This window comes from Argiope bruennichi, chromosome 9, assembly GCF_947563725.1.
Source record: "Argiope bruennichi chromosome 9, qqArgBrue1.1, whole genome shotgun sequence".
Classification (NCBI taxonomy): Eukaryota; Metazoa; Arthropoda; class Arachnida; order Araneae; family Araneidae; genus Argiope; species Argiope bruennichi.
In genome coordinates, this window is record NC_079159.1 from 3,339,201 (window position 1) to 3,362,359 (window position 23,159).

At 25.4% G+C, this 23,159-nt stretch overlaps 1 protein-coding gene across 1 annotated transcript; it reads left to right on the top strand.

Moving 5' to 3' along the window:
• Positions 1–20,185: 20,185 nt before the first annotated feature.
• LOC129984619 (akirin-2-like) lies at positions 20,186–22,618 on the top strand. Its single transcript, XM_056094542.1, has one exon. The coding sequence runs from the start codon at positions 20,690–20,692 to the stop codon at positions 21,218–21,220; it is 531 nt and encodes a 176-aa protein (XP_055950517.1). The 5' UTR covers positions 20,186–20,689; the 3' UTR covers positions 21,221–22,618.
• The last annotated feature ends 541 nt before the right edge of the window (positions 22,619–23,159 follow it).

Below are 23,159 nucleotides of genomic sequence, written 5' to 3' on the forward strand. Positions count from 1 at the left end.
TTACTTTCAGCTCTGACTATAATCTGGAATACTTTCTTAATATGTGGCAATCTTTTGTTATTTTATTGATACGTGAAGTATTATTATTGCATTATGTAATATTTGTTAACTTGCTTGTAATTATAAATGCAAGTTTGTGTACTTGAACCGTCCTACCAGTTTTTTGGTGCCAAATTTATTTCGATTTTTTTAATTACTGTTATTGTTATGCCTAATCATTACAAGCTCCTTAATAATTTTATATTTAATATTATAACAATACATTTAGTTTAATCTTTAAAAATGCTTATGTATCCAGTGACTCTTTTAAATAAGATAATGAGTATAAGATTTCTTAATTACTTTAAAAGTATATTTTTGCATAAAAAAAGAGGGAGGGGAGACAGTAAATGATAGTCATTAATCTCAAAGGGCTTTTAATTGGGCTTTTGTAAACAATTTTGTAACTTTATTTCAATTTCATTTAAATCATTAAACAAATAGGTTTGTTGTATTGTTGTTGCTGAAAATTGACTTTAATGTTTATGTACTTGTATCACTTTTTTTTCTTTATTTTTTTCTAGTCGAATTGTGTTATTTTTCAATTTTTTTCCCTGTTGTTTTAAATTTATCGACTTTTATATTTTATTTTAAAAATTTTAAATCTATTACTGTAAAAGGGTACACAAAAATTAACGTTATATTATTATTATTTTTTTATTGAATTCCAGTTTTAAAAAGTAAATTGGGAAGAGTTCAGTATTTATGATTTAATTTTTTTCTGATAAGTTCTTTAAATTTAAAATGAAGAAAATTTCCTCGCCTATTCCTGCCTTCCTCAATTGTGCCTTTTTGTAAAATAGCGGAATTGCCAAAAACGAATTTAAAATAAATGCAGTTTGATTATCAATGCATGAATTTTGGCAAAACCATCCTGTTTCATTATGTGCCAAATAAAATTTATTTATTTTTAATTTTTATATCTTTGGTCTAATTGAAGATAATTATGTAAATGTTTGAAAATTAAGAGAATCAAGTGCCATTTATTAGGTTTGTTTCCTTGTTTACTAATTCATATAATTTTATTGCTCATTTATAAGTTTTTCTGATTTGTACTAGAAATGTCAATTTTTTGTGCCTTTTTTAAATTCTTTCTTTCTTTTAATTATTTTAAATTATTTCTGTTTTTAAAAATGTTATTTCAATTTCTAAGTTCAAAAAAGTGCAATCAATAACTTATAGCTTGAATAATTTATTTTGTCATCAGAAAAAGAAATGATAAAAATATTATAGCTTATATTAAAAAAGATTTTTTCCCCCCTCATTTAAAGTTACCAAAATAAAAACATCAGATGATATTTTCAAAATATTTTCAACCTTCTAAAGCTTGCTCCATTTACAGTTTTTCTTTTTTTAATGCAAATTTACATTTTAAAACATTTTGAAAAATTTTCAGATAAAGTTATACATCAGATATCAAATTGGTACACAAAACATCTAAAATACCACAAATGAGCTAAACTGACATTTATCCGTAGTAAACCTAAGAACTCTAATGCAGGCCCATTGATACTTTCTAAATTATTATTATTATTACTATTTTTTTATATATATATTTTTGGAAAGTATTTTCTTTATAGACTATCATATTTGTGTTTTTCACAACTTTTTTTGTAAGAAGTTGATGCTTTTATTCCATACTTTGAGTCACTGGACTAAACATTTAAGTGTGAATAACCATAATTTTGTTTTACTGTATTTGCTATAGCTAAATATTCCTTTGAAAAATTTTTTAGCTGAGTTTTATCAGCCACATATGTAGCATGAAAAAAATTGTCTAATTTAACTTTATTAAACATAGATAATAATTGTAATTAAGTTTCTTTGGCTTTGACAATCCAATGCTCTTTTTGTCTATTTAAATAGCGTAGATGATATTACACATAAGCAAATGGGTTTAAAATATAAAATATATATATCATATATAAATGAAAATCTCCAAACAAATTATAAAAGCTAAGAAATACTTTAGTCTATTGTTTTATCTATTATACTGTGCTCAGTAATATTGTTTCTTAAAAATTATTCGATTCTTAATAAATTGATTCTAAAAGAATTTTTTTATACATCCACAGATCATAATCATATGATATGCTACTTATTATATTTAGCATGTCTTGATGGTTTTAAAGTCGGAATCAATGATTGTGTGGTTTGTTTGGAAACTTTCATTTTTATAAAGAAAGAGTATTCAACATATATTATTAAAATATAGAACTTTATAAGGGATTAAAAGTGACATTGTCTTTCAGAATGTGCATTATATAAGTGATGTCTGGTAACTGACACTTATTGTCTGGTAACATGTAAAATAATATATATGTATCAACACATCCTTTGCTTCTCTTTCTTTAAAAATACACCGGTGAATATTTTACTAAATCATGATTTTTAATTATATGTGAAAAGACCTGTGATCTCAAAAAGTAAATCTTTCTTTCATTATTTTTGTGATATTCTGATTCCAAAGAATATTCCTCATTGTACTTGTTGTAAGAGAATTTTCTCTGCTACGTGCTAAAGAAAGGGAGAAAAAAAAATATTTTAAGATGCATTCATTGTGAATGTATTTGATGTACAATTGATCAGATATAAATATATAAGTGTCTGTTGTGTTGTGTCAAAATGTAAACAAATATATATATATATACATATATGTTTAATGTTTTTAAATGTTAAAAAATAGCAAGTCTGTCAACTGTTGTATATTTCCTACTGTTTTTTGCATTTCTCATATTTTTTCCCTCTTAATTAAACTGAAAGTACTTTATAATTTCAACATGCTTGAGAAGTAAAACTTAAAATGTTCTTCCATTGCAGTACTTTGTTAAATATATTTTTCTGATTCTTACAAGTCAATCCCTAAACTAAAAAAAGTTTTTAATTTATATACAGTCAGTTTCTGAATGTAGCATGAAGGAAAATTTAATTCAAATAGAATTTTATATTTATCACAAAAGGTATTAATTTCATTTGTTTAATTTAGAGTGGACTATAAATGGAAATGACCATTAAAATATATAATAAAGATAAGATATATATATATTTAGAAAAGTTTTAAGAAGGAATTTTTTTGGAAAAAAAAGAAAACTAATTCTCTTTTTCTTGATAAATTTTGTATCTGTAAAATCTGCTTAAGAATTCAAAATCTAATTCATGTTTGTTCTTTTCATTTTTTGGATTTCATGCCTTGCATGAAAATGTGCAACAGATTAAGAATTAATGGGATATTAAATTAATTAAAAATTAATATTTTGTGTCCTGCAATTAGCAAAATAACAATTTCTGTAATTTTGGCTTATATATATTTTTTCATTTTTTATTGTATTTGATAAATTTATTATAATCAGTATTTGGAATGACCATTTTCTTTTTTAGAAACAAATATTTAATGAAATCAGACTTTTTATATTATCTGAAATAATAATCATCATATGTTTTTATATTTACATATTATTTTTCTTGTCTTTTTGAATACATAAATCTCATATAATTTTTTCTATATTATTATATGCAGATTTTAACCAATCAGATTATAAGTATTTAAAAAATCTTTTATCAATTATATTCCCCTTTTTTTTCCAAGATTATTTTATTTTTGTGAAAGTATTGCAATGCTAAGACTTTTTAATATATGTTGAAATTGTGTAGTAATTATCAAAGGAAACTTGTTTATTTGATTTGTCTGTCAGAAATATTTTACAATTGACAGATTTGTGTAATTGTTTAAATGGAATCACCTACAAAGCAAGAATCAGCAATTTCTTTTGTGCATCAAATCACCTTCCATCCATGTTGAAATTGTTCCACTACCCATTTCATCGTCAAAATGGTTCTCTTAAGTGTTGCAGAAACATTTATGTTGTACATATGATAAATGTCTGTGTTAAGCATTGTTGTTGTCATTTGCGTGGATGTGAAAATCTGTTATGTTGTCTTCATTAAATATCATCTCCAAAAAGTTGCTGTAGTTGCTCTCATTTTATTTTTGTTGCCTTTTGTCAAATGCGCATTCAGCAGAATTTCCTGTATATAGTATAAATTAAATGTAAATTCTGCAAAAATAAATGTTATGTAAATATATTGTTTCTGTTGCTGATGCCATTATAAGTTTGTTGTACTCTTTTTAATTTTCTCTTTTTAATGTTTATACTCTTTAAAAGATTGAGCTTGAGATAAAAATTGTTCTGCATGTTTTCAAAAGCATGTATAGTTCTTGAATAAGATTTTATTAAATATATGCATTTACTTGTTGTTATATTGATCAAATTATGAATGTAAATAACATGATTTATTCAGTTTTATATTTCCTAGAGAAAGTAATTTTTTCTTGGAAACAGATTTTGTACATTCATTTGATTTACATTGTAAAGGAAATTATTTGATTTTCTGATTAACCTTAATGAATTACTCTGAATTTAATTATTAATAATAAATTATTTTACTCCGAATGTTTGAGCGCATTTAAGTGTATGTGTGAAGATTTATGAATTTATATTAACTCTTTTTTTAATCCTTTATTGATTATTTCAGTTTATTCCTTAGTGCATGAAACAGTTTTTTTGCAAATCTTAAATCCCTGTTTAGGAAAGAAATTAATGTAGACTGTTGTTGATAAAAGTTTTTTTTTTTTTTCAGTTAAATGCTACATATTTTTATAATATGTGATTTAGCTAAAAGTTTTTTTTTTTTTTTTTGTCTTATTGAATTTTGATTAGTAAAAAAAATATATTGCACTTGTTAATATCAAATATTTTTAAATTCAAAATATATATGTTTTGTTATTTTGTGTACTTAAATTGTCTGTCAAATTTGTTATGTACCTGAGTGAGACATATATGTGTATTATGTTAACTAGATAATTCATATTGACAATTTATCTTATAAACATGTTTCAATTTTGATAGTTATAAAAATTATGTTACAAATTTTTTACTTCTAAATATTTTAATGTTGTGTGTTAATAAAAAAAGAATTTAAGTGTTCAATAAAAGAAGAATCATTGTTGCCATGGTGAGAAAGAAGTTTTAAAAGGCCTGCTTTTGATATTGACTAGAAATTATTTAAATATGTCATTTAATTTTTATTTATTTTTTTATTTTCAGCAATTAGATTATGTATCAATTCTTCCTTTGTTGACAAGTTATTTTGAATTTTTTTTAAATACCATGTTAATTAAATTTAAATGTTTTTTTTTATATTCATCAAAAATTTTATTATTTGTTTATCAAAACTTTGTTATATTTTTTAATTATATTTAAGCAAAATAAGCTTAAATAATGTGATTTCATTTATGTTATAAGCAAGCATTAGTTACTAATCAAAGCATAACCCCTCACCCATTTTTAGCCTTGAAATATGCCATTTATAAAATGATTAGAAATAATCATGAAAGAATGTGTTCATTAAAATGCATTTCAAAATAAATTTTAAATAGTTGTTATTTCACTTGCTCATTGTTCTGTCATCATTTGCTCTTTTAAAAGAAGGCAGCTGAATCAATAATATTTAGCATAATGTGCCCTGCAATATTCTTTTGCTGATTGTGATTTTAAATTTTGCTGCATGCTGTACCTTGTGATTCATGTTTCGTTTTTATTTATTGTATCAAACTGCCATGTATTTATTCGTCTTGAAAAAAGAGTTTCACATAGATATCATTGTCATTTTGAATAATTTCTGTTATATCTACTTTTGTATTTATCAGAAAATTTTTTTAGAAGTAGAATTTTCTTGAAATCTTTTCTTTGAAAATAATCATAAGACAAAAATATATTTTTTAAAACTTAACATAAATTTTTAATTTAACTTATTGCCAATTTTAATTTTGCTTATTTAAGATGCTAGAATGGTGAAAATTTTAAATAACTGCATTATGACAAAGTATGTTTAGTAATCATTTGCATTTCAGTAAATGCGCCTTAAGAAAATTTTAAAACTAATTTTATAAAATGATCAGCTTTAAAAAAAAAATTAAAATTAACTAAAACTTATGCTATATATATATATCTAAAATGAACCAATTACATAATCTAGTCAGATATCATTATCTTTTACAAACAATGCCATGGTGGCACTGCAATTTAAATTTTACCCACAACTCTATAAGTGTGTGTCTAAGATTCAGATTTAGTTTTGTATGCAATTCAAAAATGCTTCTGAATGTGTAAAATTTGAATTTTCTAATTTCTTCTTGCTTGGTGCTGAATTGTAATTTTCTTCCAACCTTGTGCAAAATACTCCCTTCCCTTCTTACCAGGGGAAGTTGAAAATATTGGTTGTCATATTAAATAGATGACTTATTCTAAGTGTTTTTTTAAGGTCATATTTTAAATTTCTTATTTTTATGGATTTCATACGATACATTTTGCATCTATAGAGTTAAAAAAAAATTAATACGATTTTCCTCTTTTCTTGATTAATTTTTTAAAACTCTAATATGATTAATTTAGAGTTTTAAAAAATTTATCTGATTAATACTTTAAAATAATATATCTCAAGTCCTCACTCAATCGAAATTACAAAGCACTTTGTGGATATCTTTTCCCAGATTTTCCTTTTCAATACAGAAATTCAGGAAAAAATTTTTGATTTCACAAAGAAATAAAAATGTCTTAATTTAGGTTAAAACATTGTCAATAAATTAATATTATTTACTATTCAAAATTATGCAATATTATATATCAGTGTGGCTTATTTCATCTGTTAATTGTTTTAATTCTTCAAACATTTTTTAAAGATTCTTTTATGTATACCTTTATTAGGGCATTGCTTGTTTTGAAACAGTGAGAATTTCAGTTATCTATTCTTTCATTATAATATGAGACAATAGAGATTGAAACTGCCATTTAGAAAGTACTTATATCCACTTTACTCAATTTATATTTTCTTAATATTAAGTTGCTTCCTAGTATAAAATTTATCTTTGTATATTCTTGTCATGTTTTTATTTCTCCTTGCTATTGATGATAAAATTGCAACTCTGATTCACATAATCAAATCCAAAATGACATCATTTCTCCATTTATACACAGACATCATCTGGTCTCTATAATATTTGTACTCCTTACAGTGAGGTCTCATAGATCTTGATTTCAAGTTGATATGAAAATGCTTACTATGTAGGCATTTGTTACATGTACATAACTTTGCAGCGTGTTCTCTTTGAGCTTTTTTCTCACATAAAAATACATTTGTGATAATAGAAATTGTGGTTTTTTAGATGTTGTTGTCATATCATTTAAAGAACGGGTCTTATTTATTTGACCATTTTATTTCTTTGTTATGTAAGTTAGTTTTCATTATTTCTGGTTGGGCATACATTATTTCATAAATTCTGAAAAATGCATGGAAAATTATGAAATTTTATTTGTTTTAGTATTTTTTATGTGAATTACCATATCCAGAAAAAAAAATGATTTTTATTTTTAAAAATTTGTTTCTTCCCGTATACATTTTTCTTTTCTTTTTTTTTAATAAAAATTAATGTAATTTTTAATTGTGAATTTTGAAAGGTTTTTTATGTTGTAAATTTAGAAAATATTAGGAAACTATATGTTGAGAGTTAAATTTTTTTAACAAATACTTTATTGCTTTATAAAATATATTTGGTATCTGAATTTTATAATGCTTTTTACAAATCAGGATTTTTTTTTATTTGCAACATAGTTTTTAATGAAGTAACTTCAAGTTCATTATTTTTCTTAATATCTAAGACTTTTGGCCTTCAAAGAATTGAGAATATCTGTAATTAATCTTTAATGTATCATATTCTAATTAAACACTTAATATATTATATTTTAGTTAAATATTTAATTTACTATATTCTAGCAACAAATTTTTTGAAATTTATTTCAAATAGGATTTTTGTATAAAATATTATCATTCTTATTCACTATAAATTCAGAAATGTATTGTCTAACCAGAAATCTTTTTTTATTCTAGAATTCTAACATTCACATTATATGATGATAGTATTTTTAAATTGCAAGATAATCTCTTAAAATCGTATGCTCATTAAAAAGAAAAAAAAGAAAGAAATACAATCTTTGCTTCCTCACCAACCCTGCACGCACATACTTTTTCCCCCCTAACGCCCTAAATGTCTTTCAAGAGGAATTTAATTACCTGTTATTTTTGCCGTAAATATATGTATATCTGTGTATAGCATAAGGAAAATATGTTTTCAATAATTGCCATATTCAGTCAGTGGCAGTTATGACTATAGTATTGTAATTATTCATATTTTTAATGAATTATTGTTTAGCAGTTGCAATTAAAGGTTTGATTTCAAATTTTTAAGCTTAAGTCTTAACCTATTCAGTACAAAATTTTCTTTTTATGATATTACAAGATTTGGTTTTTACGTAAACATTTGCTGAAAAATTCAGATTCCTAATTCATTATTAAATGTTCAAAATGAGTGGTTCATTCACTACAAAAGAAATTATAATCCTTGAACATTTATTGTGGCTTTGAAATAAAACTGTATTTCTTGTATTCATGATTCTATCAAAATTTTCTTTAAAAAAATATTCTGAAAAATATAGAATGTTAAGTTGGATCTTCATCAAACTTTTTTGTTGCACTTGTTCTAATATGTTATAAGTTCATTACCTTCACATGTTATAATTGCTCTTTTTTTTATTTGCCTTAAAAGTGCTTATCTTTGTATCTAATTTCTGTTTATTAAAGAGAACCATTAATGCAACTGAGTCTTCCGCATGAAAAGTACTTAATTATTGAATTGATTTCTTAAATATGATGAACTTCAATCAACCAGTGGTATAGTAAGAGTGGAGGAGCAAGTTGGTATAAATGTTACAGATACCTGCCATAAAGGGTTTTATGGAAACAGAATATTAGTACATATATCGAACTTATCAAAATCAAATGTGATTAAGGAACAAAAAAAAATGGCACTCTGGGGGCTAATTATCTTTGCAGTGTCCTTGTTAATTATTGAGAAGGAGGGATGTTCCCTGGGTCCCATTTAATGAAGAATGTTAATTTCTTTCTTCACTGTAGATAAAAAAGAGAGAGAGAAGAGCATGCCCTGGATGCCAGTTACACTCACTATGCCACTGTAACCAATCTTCCATTTATTTCATATTTACTAAATTCTGTGAATGACTGTTCAGATATGTACTCCTAAAATTTCTGCTTTTTTTCTATTACTCCGAGGCCTGTGATTTCAAGTAGTCCTTGTGTATGTTTTAGTAAATGTATTTGTAAGTGTGCATTTCAGTTTTTCAGCACAAATGTATACTCTATTCATGTTAAGAGGTATTCTGAGAGTTTATTTTTTGATGAGACCACTGTGTTCTTTATTTCATGAAGTATTACCATGAAATGAAAAAGAAGTAGAAAGTAGATATAAGGTGCTTCTTATAGTTCTTGTGCATGCTGTACCTGTGTATATGTGCATTGATGTCCTTGGTTGAACATACAACTTATACTTCAAAGTTGCCACAAATGTAAATTTTTTTCTTATTCCTTCAGAAAATATTGTGGATGTAAAATTATTTTTTTTAATATGAAATATTATTGATTAATCATTAAGCTATTTGTTTTTAAGTATTAGTTAAAATTATTATTTTGTTGTATGGAATTTTTAAAAAATTATGCTTAAGTTTGTGCATTATAATCATAAATTATTGTTTTGACTTATTCAGCTTATTATTATGCTGTAATGTATGTTGTGATATGAAAAGCAATGCAAAAGAAATAGTTCCACTGTTTTCCACATAGGATTGCTTCATTCATTTCAGTCTTATTAGATGTAATAATTTAAATATTTGCTATTAGATGAAGTGAAAGAATTCATATGACTAAAAAAAACAGTTCCTCTTACACAGAAAACTGAAAGGAAAAAAAAAATCTCATTAAGGAAAAGCTAAAAAGGATAAGTACTTTTATTCATTTATTATCAATAGTAAGCCAGTGTGAGGAAGGAATATTGCTTGTAATTGGAATGTTAAAAAAGAAGAAAAGGTGTCAAAAGTTAGAAGAAAAAAAAATCTGGATATTTAAAGGAGGGAAGGATTAAGGAAGGGGAGTAATAAGGAAATGGATGTTTAATAATTTATTTTTAGTTGTTATTTAATAATTACGATGTTTTTGCTTTTTTATTGTTTATCTGCATGCTCTGTTTACATATACCCATAAATAATAAAATTATACTGATTAATAATAAAAAAAAAATTATATCTTAGTTATGTGACAAGCTTTCTTTTCATTCATTGAGCTTTAGATAAATGGTATTCTGATTTCTCCCTTTTTTATGTATTAGTTTCCATTATATTTTTTATTCATTATTTATTCACAAGTTTAATTTTTTAGTTATTAAATTTATAGGAGTAATCTCATGCTTTGCAATTACTAAGACTTAATAATTAAAATTGCATGATAATATATACTTTGTTATTTGCTTGGAAGGAAAAAAAAATTCTTTTTGTAAGTTTTCTGATTCTGTTATGTTGAATTCCAATTTTGAATTAATTCTAATTTAGGAATTTTTCTGCTCATTTTTTTTTTATTTATTTATTTATAAATAGAAGAAAAGGTGTGTTCTTTGTTAAGTATTCACTTGCAAAAATATAAATTACTTATGTAAAGTTCTTTTGCATTTATTCATTTGTGTACTTTTGTGCATTGAATTATAGTTTGTTTTTTTTCCCCTAATTAAGACAAAGCATCATGTATGTCTATTATATTCTTCTATAGGATTAAAATGTACTAAATAGGTTGTATTAATTAGCAGATTAAATCAATTTATAGATCTAGAGATTAATTATGATTGGAAATTGGATAATGCAAAAATAAAAATCTTTTCATGTTGCACAAATGTTACTTACAGCTTTACTAATTTGAGCAGTCAATCAAAGTTTAATGTCCTGTAACTATTATTAATAACAAATATGTATAGAATTTTTTAAAAAAAAATATGTATGTGGTATTGGTCTGCCATATTTTCTTGAAATAAAAATGTGTCTTAATTATTGGTTTTAGTCAGAATCATGATAATTATTGTTTTCTGGGGAATAGTAATTTAAACAATTTTTTAACAGCTATGTTCTTTTATTAAACTTTTAAATTGATTTCTGAAAAATTTAATGCTTCTCTCTAGATTTAGTAATAAAATTTCATTACATGAAGTAATTATGTTTTGTAATTATCAGTTGGATGGAAAATATTTTTTTTAATATTTACTCCTATTTTTATATAGTAGTTAACAAGTAATTGTATTCTTATTTTGCCAAAATCCCTATTGTAGATATATTATTGAGCAGAATTTCTTTAGTTATTAGTAGCATAATTTTAAAAGTATAAAACAGAAAAAAATATCCCTTATATAAATGTTTATATCCTTCTTTCCTAAAAATGAGTCAAACAGTTTCTCTTAAAAAAAGTTTTGATTTGTAAGATTGCTGTTTTTTTCTATCCTACAGATTTTCACATATAATACATACTTAAAAAGAATTCATCAGAAAAAAGCGTGATAAATTGTGTTATTTATAGATTATAAAAGGATTGATTTGAGTGTGTGTGTTATAACTATGCAGTTTGTTGTTGGAAATTTTATATTCATGTTATGTTTCAAAAATATATATATTACTTGGGAAAGGGAGATATTTAATAAAAACAAATCAGTTCGATCTTTGTCAGATCTTTTTAATAGAAAAGTATTCTATACAATAACATGCATGGAATTTTTTAAAATTTGGATATTAAAACTTTGAACTTATATTTTATCTTGCTCATTGTTTGAAATTTTATTGTGAATACAATAGTAACTTATCTTGAAAAATATTTTTGAAATTCTTAGACTTCATCTCTTCTTTTTTAAAGATCTTCATACATTATAATGTATAGATTTTTTTTTAATTGGAAATTTTAAAAAATATATTGGCAATCAATATTTTATTTATATTTTAATTAGCTATCATTATGATACTTCACTCGTAAAGTGAATTGATTTTTATTGAAATCAAAATATTTAAATTTATAGTCACTGAATTATCAGAAAAGAAAAAAAATGTTATCTTTTCTAAGGTTTTAGTTAATTTTTCATATTTTAATTTTTTTTTTAAATATGCTTATAGTTTGCCAAATTTTCTATTGTTAAATTAATCTTTGTAAATAATAAACAGTAAAAAAATGCACTGAATTATCAATAACTCATGATGTTCTGAATATTCTCAAGCTATATTTTGAAGTTAAAGTATGCAATCGAATACTTTGCTCAATTTGTACGGGTTTTCTGCAAATTTCTCTTTACTTGACAATCATGCAATTTCTCAACCATTTATCTTATATTAAATATCTATATTTAAAAACAGCTATATAACAAATTGTTGCTAAAATTTATTAAATATATTTATAATAATTTTACATTTTAAGTTACTAACTGGCATCTTTGATTGTGTAATATGTATGTTCTACCTCTTGCATATGAAAATCATGAAAAAGGTGCATTTACTGTACTTTTTTATTTCCTTTATGAAATCTGTTTATTAAACTGGATCATGCTCACAAGATCTTGTATCTCTGTACAAATATTTTTGTATGTGCATTTGCAGCCTTTTAAATGCATGAAGGCATTTTTATTATGTATCATACCTGTACCTTCATGTACTTCTGTCTCATCATATTAGATCAGTTTTTGTTTCATAGTGTAATGGAGTCCATTTAATGTTTATATGATGTTAATATAAACGTGTTACTCTTGTAATGTATTTGTAAAGTTTTCTTGTACATATATAAAAGGGTCCTATTTTTCTTGTGAAATCATAACTTTATTGATATGAGACTGTACAGTGTGAATTAAAAAAAATGATTTAAAAAAATCTGATAATGTTTTGTTTTTAATGAATGCCTTTTTACTGTTCCTGTATGTTTCCAAATCTGTACAGATATTAACCTGTGTGACAAATGTATTTTAATACTATAAATATCTATTACTGTTCCCTGTGTGTCATACTATGAGCATTCTGTATGGTGTTCGTGTTGTTGCCATATGTTTCCTCTGTTGTATTTGAATTTTGATTTGTTCCATCTGACTGTGTGATGCAGTTTTATGTTTCAAAGAATGCCATGCGTTGTAAATTTTTTCATTGCATTCAATGTTTTTGGATTGTTGGACCTACGATATGTAGATGATAAATTCATTGTCTTTTTTTTTCCCTCTCTCAGTGTCATTTCTTTGAAATTCTCCACATTTCTATTAATACATAATTTAAAACCAATTATATCACTGCTAAGTTACATATATGTATATCATGCAGGATAAATTTAACGTTTTACTATCTATAATAAATATTTTATAAAAATTTAAAATTCAAATGAAATATTGTGAGCTGTATACAATTATTAACTATTAATTTTTTTTTATAAATGCATATGTTATTTATAGTTTTACTCACTATAATTCCACATGTAGTCACAAAAACTATTGCAAAAATTTAAAATTTTTCACATGTGTAATCTAAAATATTTAAGGTCATCTTGATATACAAGATTTCTTAAAATTCTGTGAACATCCATTATTATTTTTTTTTTTTACTTCTTTTTAATTATCATTGTTGCTTTTATTTCCCAATTTTAGGATCACAAAAAAGTTTTACTAACAAAAAAATGGATCACAAAGTTTTTATTAAAGTAAAAAAGGATACACTAATGCTATGTACTTAAGGAATATAAATTATCTATTATGGTTGATATTAATAGTTTTCAGGAAAAAATTATTTAATGAGAGCATAATGTAAAACTAATATTGGTCTTCCTTTGGTATAAGTATAATCCCTTTGGTACTGGTATAATCACTTTGGAACACAAGTTTCTCAAATGCCTTCAACCTTTGTGCGGTTGTAAGAACAAATGTTTTGATATGACAATTAATTTGTAAATTTTGAGATGCTGTTCAGCCACATGGACTGCTTCAAGAAATTAAAAACCTGATACATTAAAAATTAGTTATGATTTTTGAGTGTGTGTGTTCTTTAAAAATCCGATATTTAAATTTTTTTGAAACACGTAGAATATAATTCTTTTTTAATTTAATCAAACATATTAAAAGGACATTAAATCGATTGAAAGTTCTGCACAAAGCTGGTCTTTGACCTATTTCTTTTGTCAAATTTTGTAAGATATAACAGGCAATTATCATTACAAAATTCAATATTTCCTGATGAAAAACATTAATTAATTGGTGCTTTGAGATAAACAGTAGGTAAAGTCCATCAAAAAATTTTAAGCCTGCTTTTCTGCTTGCATTTATTATGCAAATGTAACTTTCAGGTCAATGTGACCCAAACATTTAATAATTTCTGGAACTTATGTTCTTCCTGTTTTTAGAAAATTTTAAGATAAATAAGAATTGTTTTAATACAATAAGCATTATGTAATTGAAAAATAATATAATGAATATCTAAATAATTGATATATGTAAAATTTAAAGAAAATGAATTGAGATAAATTTTAAATCTTATCTCATTTATATTCTATTTTGACAAAATATGCTACCTAGTTTGCAGATATGTTTGTGTTTTTTAATAATTCTTGCACAATTTATTTTATTTATTATCATTATTTGACTGCTACAGCCTGAAACATACATATAATTAATCATTTGAAAATTAATAGCAGATATTGAAAATAAATCATTTTGTTCTTTTACCCTACTATCTTATGTTACACTTTACTTTCTGAAGTGATTTTGAATTTTTTATGAGTAAAGTTGATTCTTCAAAAGCAGTCTTCTTTTATGGCACTTTGAATTCAACCCATTTGTAATTTACTGATGTCTGAGGGATAAATGAATTGGAAGCAAAACTAACAGAATAATTATAAAATAGAATCTTAGTTCATCAATTTATTTTCCTTTTGCAAATATATATATTCAAAAGGTTGATTAAGAGAATCCACATTTCCTTAACTGGTAATCTAATATCATAGCTGGATTTTTGTTCATATAAATGACATTCTTTACTTTTTTAATAAGTAGTCTGCAGCATCTGTATCATTTGTAAGTAAAAATTTGGACAATTTATCTCTGTTTGCCATTCAATCAGAAAATTCCAATTTACTTTTTTTATAATACTAATCATAGTAATATTTCGTTTTAAAAGTTGGCCAATTTGGAGAAAGTGAAAACACATGTTGCTTTTTGCTCTTTTCCAAGTTTTAGATCAAGTTCAATTTACATGCCTTGATTATTTTTTTTTAATCCGAGTTTTTTTCCAATATAATTATATGTCTTAGCACAAATGAAGCTTTCCTATCAGGCAATATTTTGATTCCATTTTCAAATAGTTTGTCTGTTGTGACACTTTTTCATATAGATAACCAGTGGAAGTAGTCTCCCAAAACTTGCTTGCAATTTTTTTTTTCTAATAAAGTTGTTACCTCAGTGAATGCCTTGCATGGTGTTGGCATATAATAATTATGAAATATTAAGTTTTTGCATGAATTAAACAATTTTATTGAATCTATCATATAATTGTTGGCAATTGTTTTAGCGATTAATCCCTAGCATGCAGTTAAAAGTTTCCAAAAATCGAATTTTGATTTCAGATGTTATTCCCAAATGAAACAAAAATTTGTCATAAAACTACACTTAAGAGTCAGAAAATCACGTATCAAATTTGATATACTTAAATCAATGCATTTTTGAGTTATCACATTTACATGTTTCTGAAAATACTGATTGACAGACAGTCAACCTTTTGGTTGATTCCTATCAAAATTTGGTAAGCATCTATACTAAAGATGTTAAACCTGTGTACCAAATTTTATCTGTCAAGTTTTTTTTTTTTTTTTTTTTTTCATTCTGTAATTATTGTGTTAACTTATATTTGAGCAGGCAAACTTCTTCTGAACAGGTTTTACTCAAAATCTTCAAATCAAGCTTGTATACCAAATGTCATCCATCTAGCTCAAAGTGTTTTTATGTTATCTTTACCTGCATGGAAGTCCAAAACATGGTGAACAAAATGTTAATTTCTAACCATTTTCCTAAATTTAGAAGAATTTTCCTGATTAGAAAATTTATTTGTGGTTTTTTTCTTGACAAATTAATTTTTATTCTTTCTGGTTGAAATAATAATATATAGGTCTAAAATGTATGTTGGTGTTTACGAACCATTTGACCAAGAGTTACTTAATTTGGCAAGTCTATACTTTAAAGGGTAGAAATAGTTTTTTTTTTTAAACTAAAAACTAAGTTAAAAAGTTATAGTATAAAAATATTTTTATATTATCTCAAAATTCAAGGAATTATCTTTTGAGTGATGGTCATACTTTTACTGTTTAAATATTTTTTCTATATTTAACCAATTTTTTAAAAACATTTCAAGCTTATTTTCCAACAAGCCAATAATATTAACATTTTTCTTGCCTATGACTTCATTACGATATTTAATATAAATTCTTTCTAGACTAGGTGATATAAATTGAACACACCCAAATTAGCACATCCTGCCTAGATTTTTTTCAAATAATTGAAATTATTTTATTTCATTTTTTAATTTAGGATACGGAGAACTTCTTTAAAAAAAAGTTGTAATTGAAGAGTTTAAGAATACCCTCTGCATAATTACACATAAACAATATCCCTATGTAATAAAAATGTTGCATCTCATCGGCATTACATTTTATCGAAATAGAATTTTTGATTTAAACATCATTTAATAGGCATGCTTCTCATATTGTGGATCGTTATCAATTAGTGAAATCAAAGGGCATAATATATATACAAAACTATAAAAATTGTCAGAAGATATGTAAACAGATGTAGTTAATATATAAATTAGAGGAAAAGAATCCACAAGATAGCTATAAAAAATTTTTAGGGTATAGGATAAAATCAAATTCTAAATGCAGAAATAGCTTCAATTATCTTACTAAATAGTTTCATATTATCAATTACTAAAACATTACTTTTGCCAGCTAAAACACACCACTGGAATATATCATATAGTAGCCAAAGCATGTAGTCGTAAAATCAAAAAAAGGTCTAAGGAAAAGAAATTTAAATTTCATTTATCAATCGCGTGCATCTTCTGATCATTAAATAAAATTAAAAAGCACACCATTAATATTAGGAACAAAGATTCAGAACACAATTGAAATGAAATACAATTTGTTGTACATTTCTTCAATTTTTCTCCGATGTAAATTTGATTTTTTCTTTTCTCCTTCTTTACAGTGACTAATAAAAATAAATGAAAATTACTATGAATATGAACTTCCAATTGCAAATGCTTTAACAACTCTGAGATTGCAACAAAAGTAATTATTTTAATTTTATAGTTAGATTCACTGCATAATTTTAAACAACATAAAAGTTTGCACATAAATTTAGCTTAATCATATATATATATATATTCTTTAAATGCTGAAATTTAGGATTTAAAAATTCCATTTATATAATTGAAAATGTGCTATAAAACTCGATATGAATGCATTATGATTTACATAAGTTAAAAAATGCAGTTATTTTTAAATAAATTTAATTTTACGTATTCATTCTAATTAAAAAAATAATTATGCTTTATATTGCATAATTTTTAAAATATTTTTCTTTATACTGTTTTAATGATATTGTAAATACTTACTTTCTTTTCAACATCGTACAATCTTGATTAAATAATTAAATCATACTGAATAAAAATTAGGAATTTGATTTCGTCACCCTTCATACAGCATAATATCAGTAAAGGTATAAATAAAAATTTATACCTTAAAATGCCAATTAACTTCAGCATCAAAATTGAACATTATTTGCAATTATAAGAGCATTTGAAATTATGAAACATGTATATATGAAATAAACATCATATATACATGTAATAAATCCTTTTTATTGACACCTTTCAAAATTAATTTACTTTATCTTCCATTATCATAATGCAATGACCAAGTTCCAATGATATTCCCAACCCCTACTGAAATGCTGAGTTAGCTATTTCTTATCAATTGCATAGGAAACTAAAGATAATTCCGTTTCAAAATTATAAAAGTTCTTCACTAATTTAATACTATTTTTATAATTTGGCTCTTGCCAGCCACATGAAAAATTTTGTAATTAATGTTTCTAAATCAGTTGTGAACTGTAAATAAACATCAAATACTTTTCCTTTTTCTTATTTTCAAATATTTTGTATTGATTATAAAAAATATTTAATGTTAATTTTTTTTTTAAATATTTCAGTATTAGCAACATTTATTACATACACAAAAATACTTTACTTTGTATACAGTATTGTTAAACTACAACAATGATTTTTAATGAAGTTTTAAAAATAAAGTACTTTAAAACTTTTGCTGCTAATTTTACGTGGTCTAATATTGCAACATAAAATAAATCTAATCCAAGTTTCCAAAAAAATTAAAAATTTTACAAAATATTTCAATCAAACTGTTCCTTTAAGAATAATTAATTAGCTCAAAAGTAATGAAAGTAACTTAATACAGTTTTAATCTTTTAAAACTCCTCGTTAGAACACAAAAAGCTATTTGATATTGCAATTTTATAATTTCTCAGTGATAATATTTTGGATTGGAGACTTTTTTTCACTAGGTACAAACTCATAACCCAGAATTAATTTTAGTGACCAGCATTTGACAGGGGCAACATAAAATCTCATCAACACAAAATACCATTTAAAGCAAACTATTCAAGAATTTTTTTTTTCATTTATTGAAATATTATATATAAAAAAAATGTAGAAAGCTTCTAAAAAATTTTTAAGCCAGATATTTCAATATTAAATTAATGATACAAGTTAGTGCAACCGCTTTAATATGTGCCTGTAACTTTTTGTCTATTGTGTTATCCGCCTTCATACTTTTAATATATAAACAACACATTCATACTTTACATCCATAATATAATAATTTTCAAGAAATAAGTTTTTCTGATGTCATATCATGAAATGTACCGATTAAAAAATCCTAACATATAATAAACACTGGAGACAATTCGGCATTAAAAAAAGGAAACAAGAAATGCTATATTATTATTCAACATTTAATTACTCATGTTTACATCTCAAATTTGGGCATAATCTGATTAACGAACAAAGATATTTTAATTAGAACAGGCTACATTTTCTGAAGATAAACATAGGTTTTATAAAAAGTTCCTATAAATATGCAGATGTAGTTATGTAACGTTCGTAGCATTTCTCCAGTTGATTTACCACCTATTTAGTGAGGTGATGACGAACAAGGATAAATGGCAAGCTGAAGCCACTACCAAAGAATAAGATGAAGTACAAAGTAAGCTTGTACCTATTAGAGATGTCGAATGGAAGATTGCTTCCAATGACACCACCATGATGTCCATGGCCACCACGAGCAACAGCGGATGTGGTAAACTTTCTTGTCGCACCCAAAAGAGCTCTGATAGGCATCATTTTCTTATTTATTAATGAATGCAACTTTTTTGAAAACCAAATGGAAGGAAAATTCAACCAATTCAATTCCCAAACAATATCGTTACCTCTCTAAAAACAGCAGAGCATATCAAGTATGGAGAACTCAAGTTCGTGTAGGACACGGGTACAGATAATAAAAAGAAAGCATACATATTTCAAAAAGAATTTACTGTCGCACTAGAGTTGCATTGGAAAGAGGAGAAGGAACAGAGACAGTGAAGAGAAATGAAAAAAATCAAACAATAATGAATCCAAGCACACATCAAATGTAGAAAAGAGATAAAGCAAAATATATGTTTAAAGATGATGTTTCCCTCACCAAATTTAGAATAAGAAAAGCAAAAAGTTTTAAATGAAATAGCATCTGGTAAAAAAAAAAATTACTTCGTTTCCACAAACAAGTTTCTTTTTTGTTAATTACGTTATAAATTACTCATTAATAATTCTAAAACTGCTTATGATGCTTCGGCATTATGATGCTTAAGCATTATATCTACTGTTATGAATTAGAATACAATTCAAAATAACTTCAAATTATTCACAAATCATGCAAATGATTTGTAAGCATTTTAATCCAATTACTCTATAAATTTTCTCTTTCTACTATTTAATTTTAAAATTCTAATTTTTATTGATGAACCAATAAGATCTTTACTTGAATTAGGATTTGTTTTCCTTTCATGTTGATATCGTATCGAATTCTGAAAAATGGTTATGGCAACGGATGTCATTTAAAAAAAATCTGAACGTGCTTTGTTTTATTATGAGAGTCGTAATTGGTTATTTGTTTGGTCTTTAAAATTTTATTAATTCCTTGAAACTAGCTTAATTTTGCACGTTTCATATCATCTTTCTATTCTACAGCCGTTCAAAAGCGACATTTGAAAATTCTTTATCATACTCATTAACCGAAGTGTAGCTGTTGCATGTTATCGAATGGCCTAGCATGGCTAATGTTTGTCTGAATAGCGGAAAGGAAAATTTCTCAGGGCGAGGCCAGATTGAATTTATGAAATCATCTATTCTGTCATCTCCAAAATTCATTATTTAGAAGTGCTGATTGTATATGAGTAGTAGTAGATTAACGGATTGTTTATTGGAATTTAACACGAACGGCTGTAGAGTTACTACGTTCGATCATTCTATTTTACATAAATTGAGAAAATTTTCTACAGTGTTTACTTGGGATTATTTTTTGTGAATTTGAAATTATGGCCTGCGCTACATTGAAAAGAAGTTATGAATGGGATCCCCTCCAAAGTCCAAGTGGAAGAAGTCCTAAGCGACGAAGATGTACTCCAGTCATGGCTCCTTCGCCTAAAATTTTCAAGAGTACAGTGGAAAATCAAAGCCCTTTTGGAGAAGTCCCTTCGAAATTAACTTCAGAACAGATCGCTGAGAATATTAGAGAAGAAATTAAAAAGCTTCATAGAAGAAAGCAACTAAAATTTGACGCTAGCGATAGTTCCGATAGTTCCAGTGGAACTCCAGCAGCTACCTCTTCTAGGGCCGAAGGATCGGGTCTCATGGCTTCAACCTGTCGGGATCAACCTCTATTCACTTTCCGACAAGTTGGTCTGATTTGCGAACGCATGATAAAAGATCGGGAAACTGAAATCCAACTCGAATATGATCGCATCCTCAATGCTAAGCTGGCCGAGCAGTACGACACTTTTGTCAAATTCACGTATGATCAGATACAGAAGCGATACGAGAACTGCATTCCCAGTTACCTCTCTTAATTTCGAATAGGAATTTATATCTCTAAAGAAAGATTGGTTAAACTCTTACTCTCCGTTACGACACTAAATGTTCTCGTCAGTCGCGTTCATTGAGTGTTATACAGAAGTTAAAACCAAAAAAATAATAATAATAATCTGATATGAATTGTGAAGATGTTCATGCCATGCTGTTTCTAAAAAACTATAACTGATAAACCTTAAATACAAAATTATTTATCTTTTTATTTTTCTGTGTTGCAATTGCTATAACTTGTGTCTTCAAAATTTGTCAGAAGTATATTTGAGTGTGTTTTTTTTGCGTGAATGACTTAGTTCTTGCAAGACAGCAATAAATTGGATTTCTGACAAGACCTTTCATTGTATTCGTCGTTATTTTCTGTCATTATATATATTTGATATTCTGGTTTCTTGAATTTATTTGAATGTGCGATTATTTTGATAAGACTATAGATGCTCTTATTGAAAAGATAAGCAGTAAATTAGTATGTAATGCTTTGTTTGTTTCTATACTCCTTTGTTTTATAAATAGTTAATTTCCAATATAATTCAATGTTGTGAAGTATAAAAAAATACCAGTAATTTGGGAAAACTATGCAATATGTTATAAGTGTTCTTGAATACATACTCATTTTGTGTCTGTGTTGTTCAGTTTCTTATTTAAAAGTGCCTCTTGACTGAATTTAAACTTGAATGCTTAATTATTTTTCTTATACTCTTACTTAAAATTGATTCTATCTCCTAAGATTTACTTGAGGAAATTTATATACTGTTTTACTTATTTTGATTAATTCTTAAATGTGCAGCCAAACATATTTGCTATGTAAATAAATATTCCTTCTTTTTTTCTTTTATGTGTAAAGAATTTCAGCATATTTCTTCAGTTTTACAACTGTCTAATATCAACTTTAGTGATTAATCTTACTATTATCACTTTTAGAGCTCAAATGCTGTAGTAAAAAAATGATTTTATTGATTTTTCTTTTGATTTGATATTACTTTCAAGCTAAGAAATCAAAAGATATTTTTGTATTTTTCTTAATCTTGGATGTTTTTGGTACATTTTAAATTGAAATGAAATAAGTGATTTTGAATTTATTTAAATTCTTGTTTTATTTGATAAATAGATAAAGGTTGAACCTTATGTTGTCCATGTCCTTGTGAATACCTTATTATATGTTTGTACTTTTTGAATTGATTTAGGTGGGGAAGTAAATGTACTGTACTGTACTGTACTTGCTTTAATTGATACTGTGCTTCAGATCTTTTTAAAGTATCAGACATGGATGCCTTAAAATTTATAGTTTAGTGTTAGTGGATATGAATTGCAGAAATTTTATACTTGTATATTGCATTTCAGCCCATACATTAACCTATGTCAAATAAAGTGTCTGTTGTATAGTACTAGTCTCTGAATTTTATTTTAAAGAATACCAAGATATATTAAAATATCTCAGATGATGATAGTTTTATTTAAAATAGCAACAACTTACAATATTAAATACAATTATTGTCAGATAATTAGACGCAGAAGTGTTTTATATATTTTTGTAAGTTGACATATCCAATTTAATAAGCAGATAAATATCTTTTGGTTTATTTGGGCTTTGATTTTATCAATGCATGCATATCTTATATATAAAGAAATTTTTATATACAAGAAGTAATCCTTTTTGAAATTTATGCATGTCTAATTGATTACTCAATTTTATCAAAAATTTAATAACTTAAATTGGCTTGTATTTTTAACTAGATTTAATATTTTAAAAATCAGTAATGATACAAAGTGCATGAGAAAGATCTTATGAATTCATTCGGCCACAATATCTTAAAATGTACTTGCTATTTTAAATAATGTGCTAGCCAATCCACTTGTTAAATTATAGCTGAATGAAATTGCTTCACATTTGTCAAAGTTATTACAAAACAATACTCCTTTCCA

Bases quoted from the DNA above. Each gene is read 5' to 3' on its own strand.
- LOC129984619 (XM_056094542.1), top strand. From the start codon at position 20,690: ATGGCCTGCGCTACATTGAAAAGAAGTTATGAATGGGATCCCCTCCAA.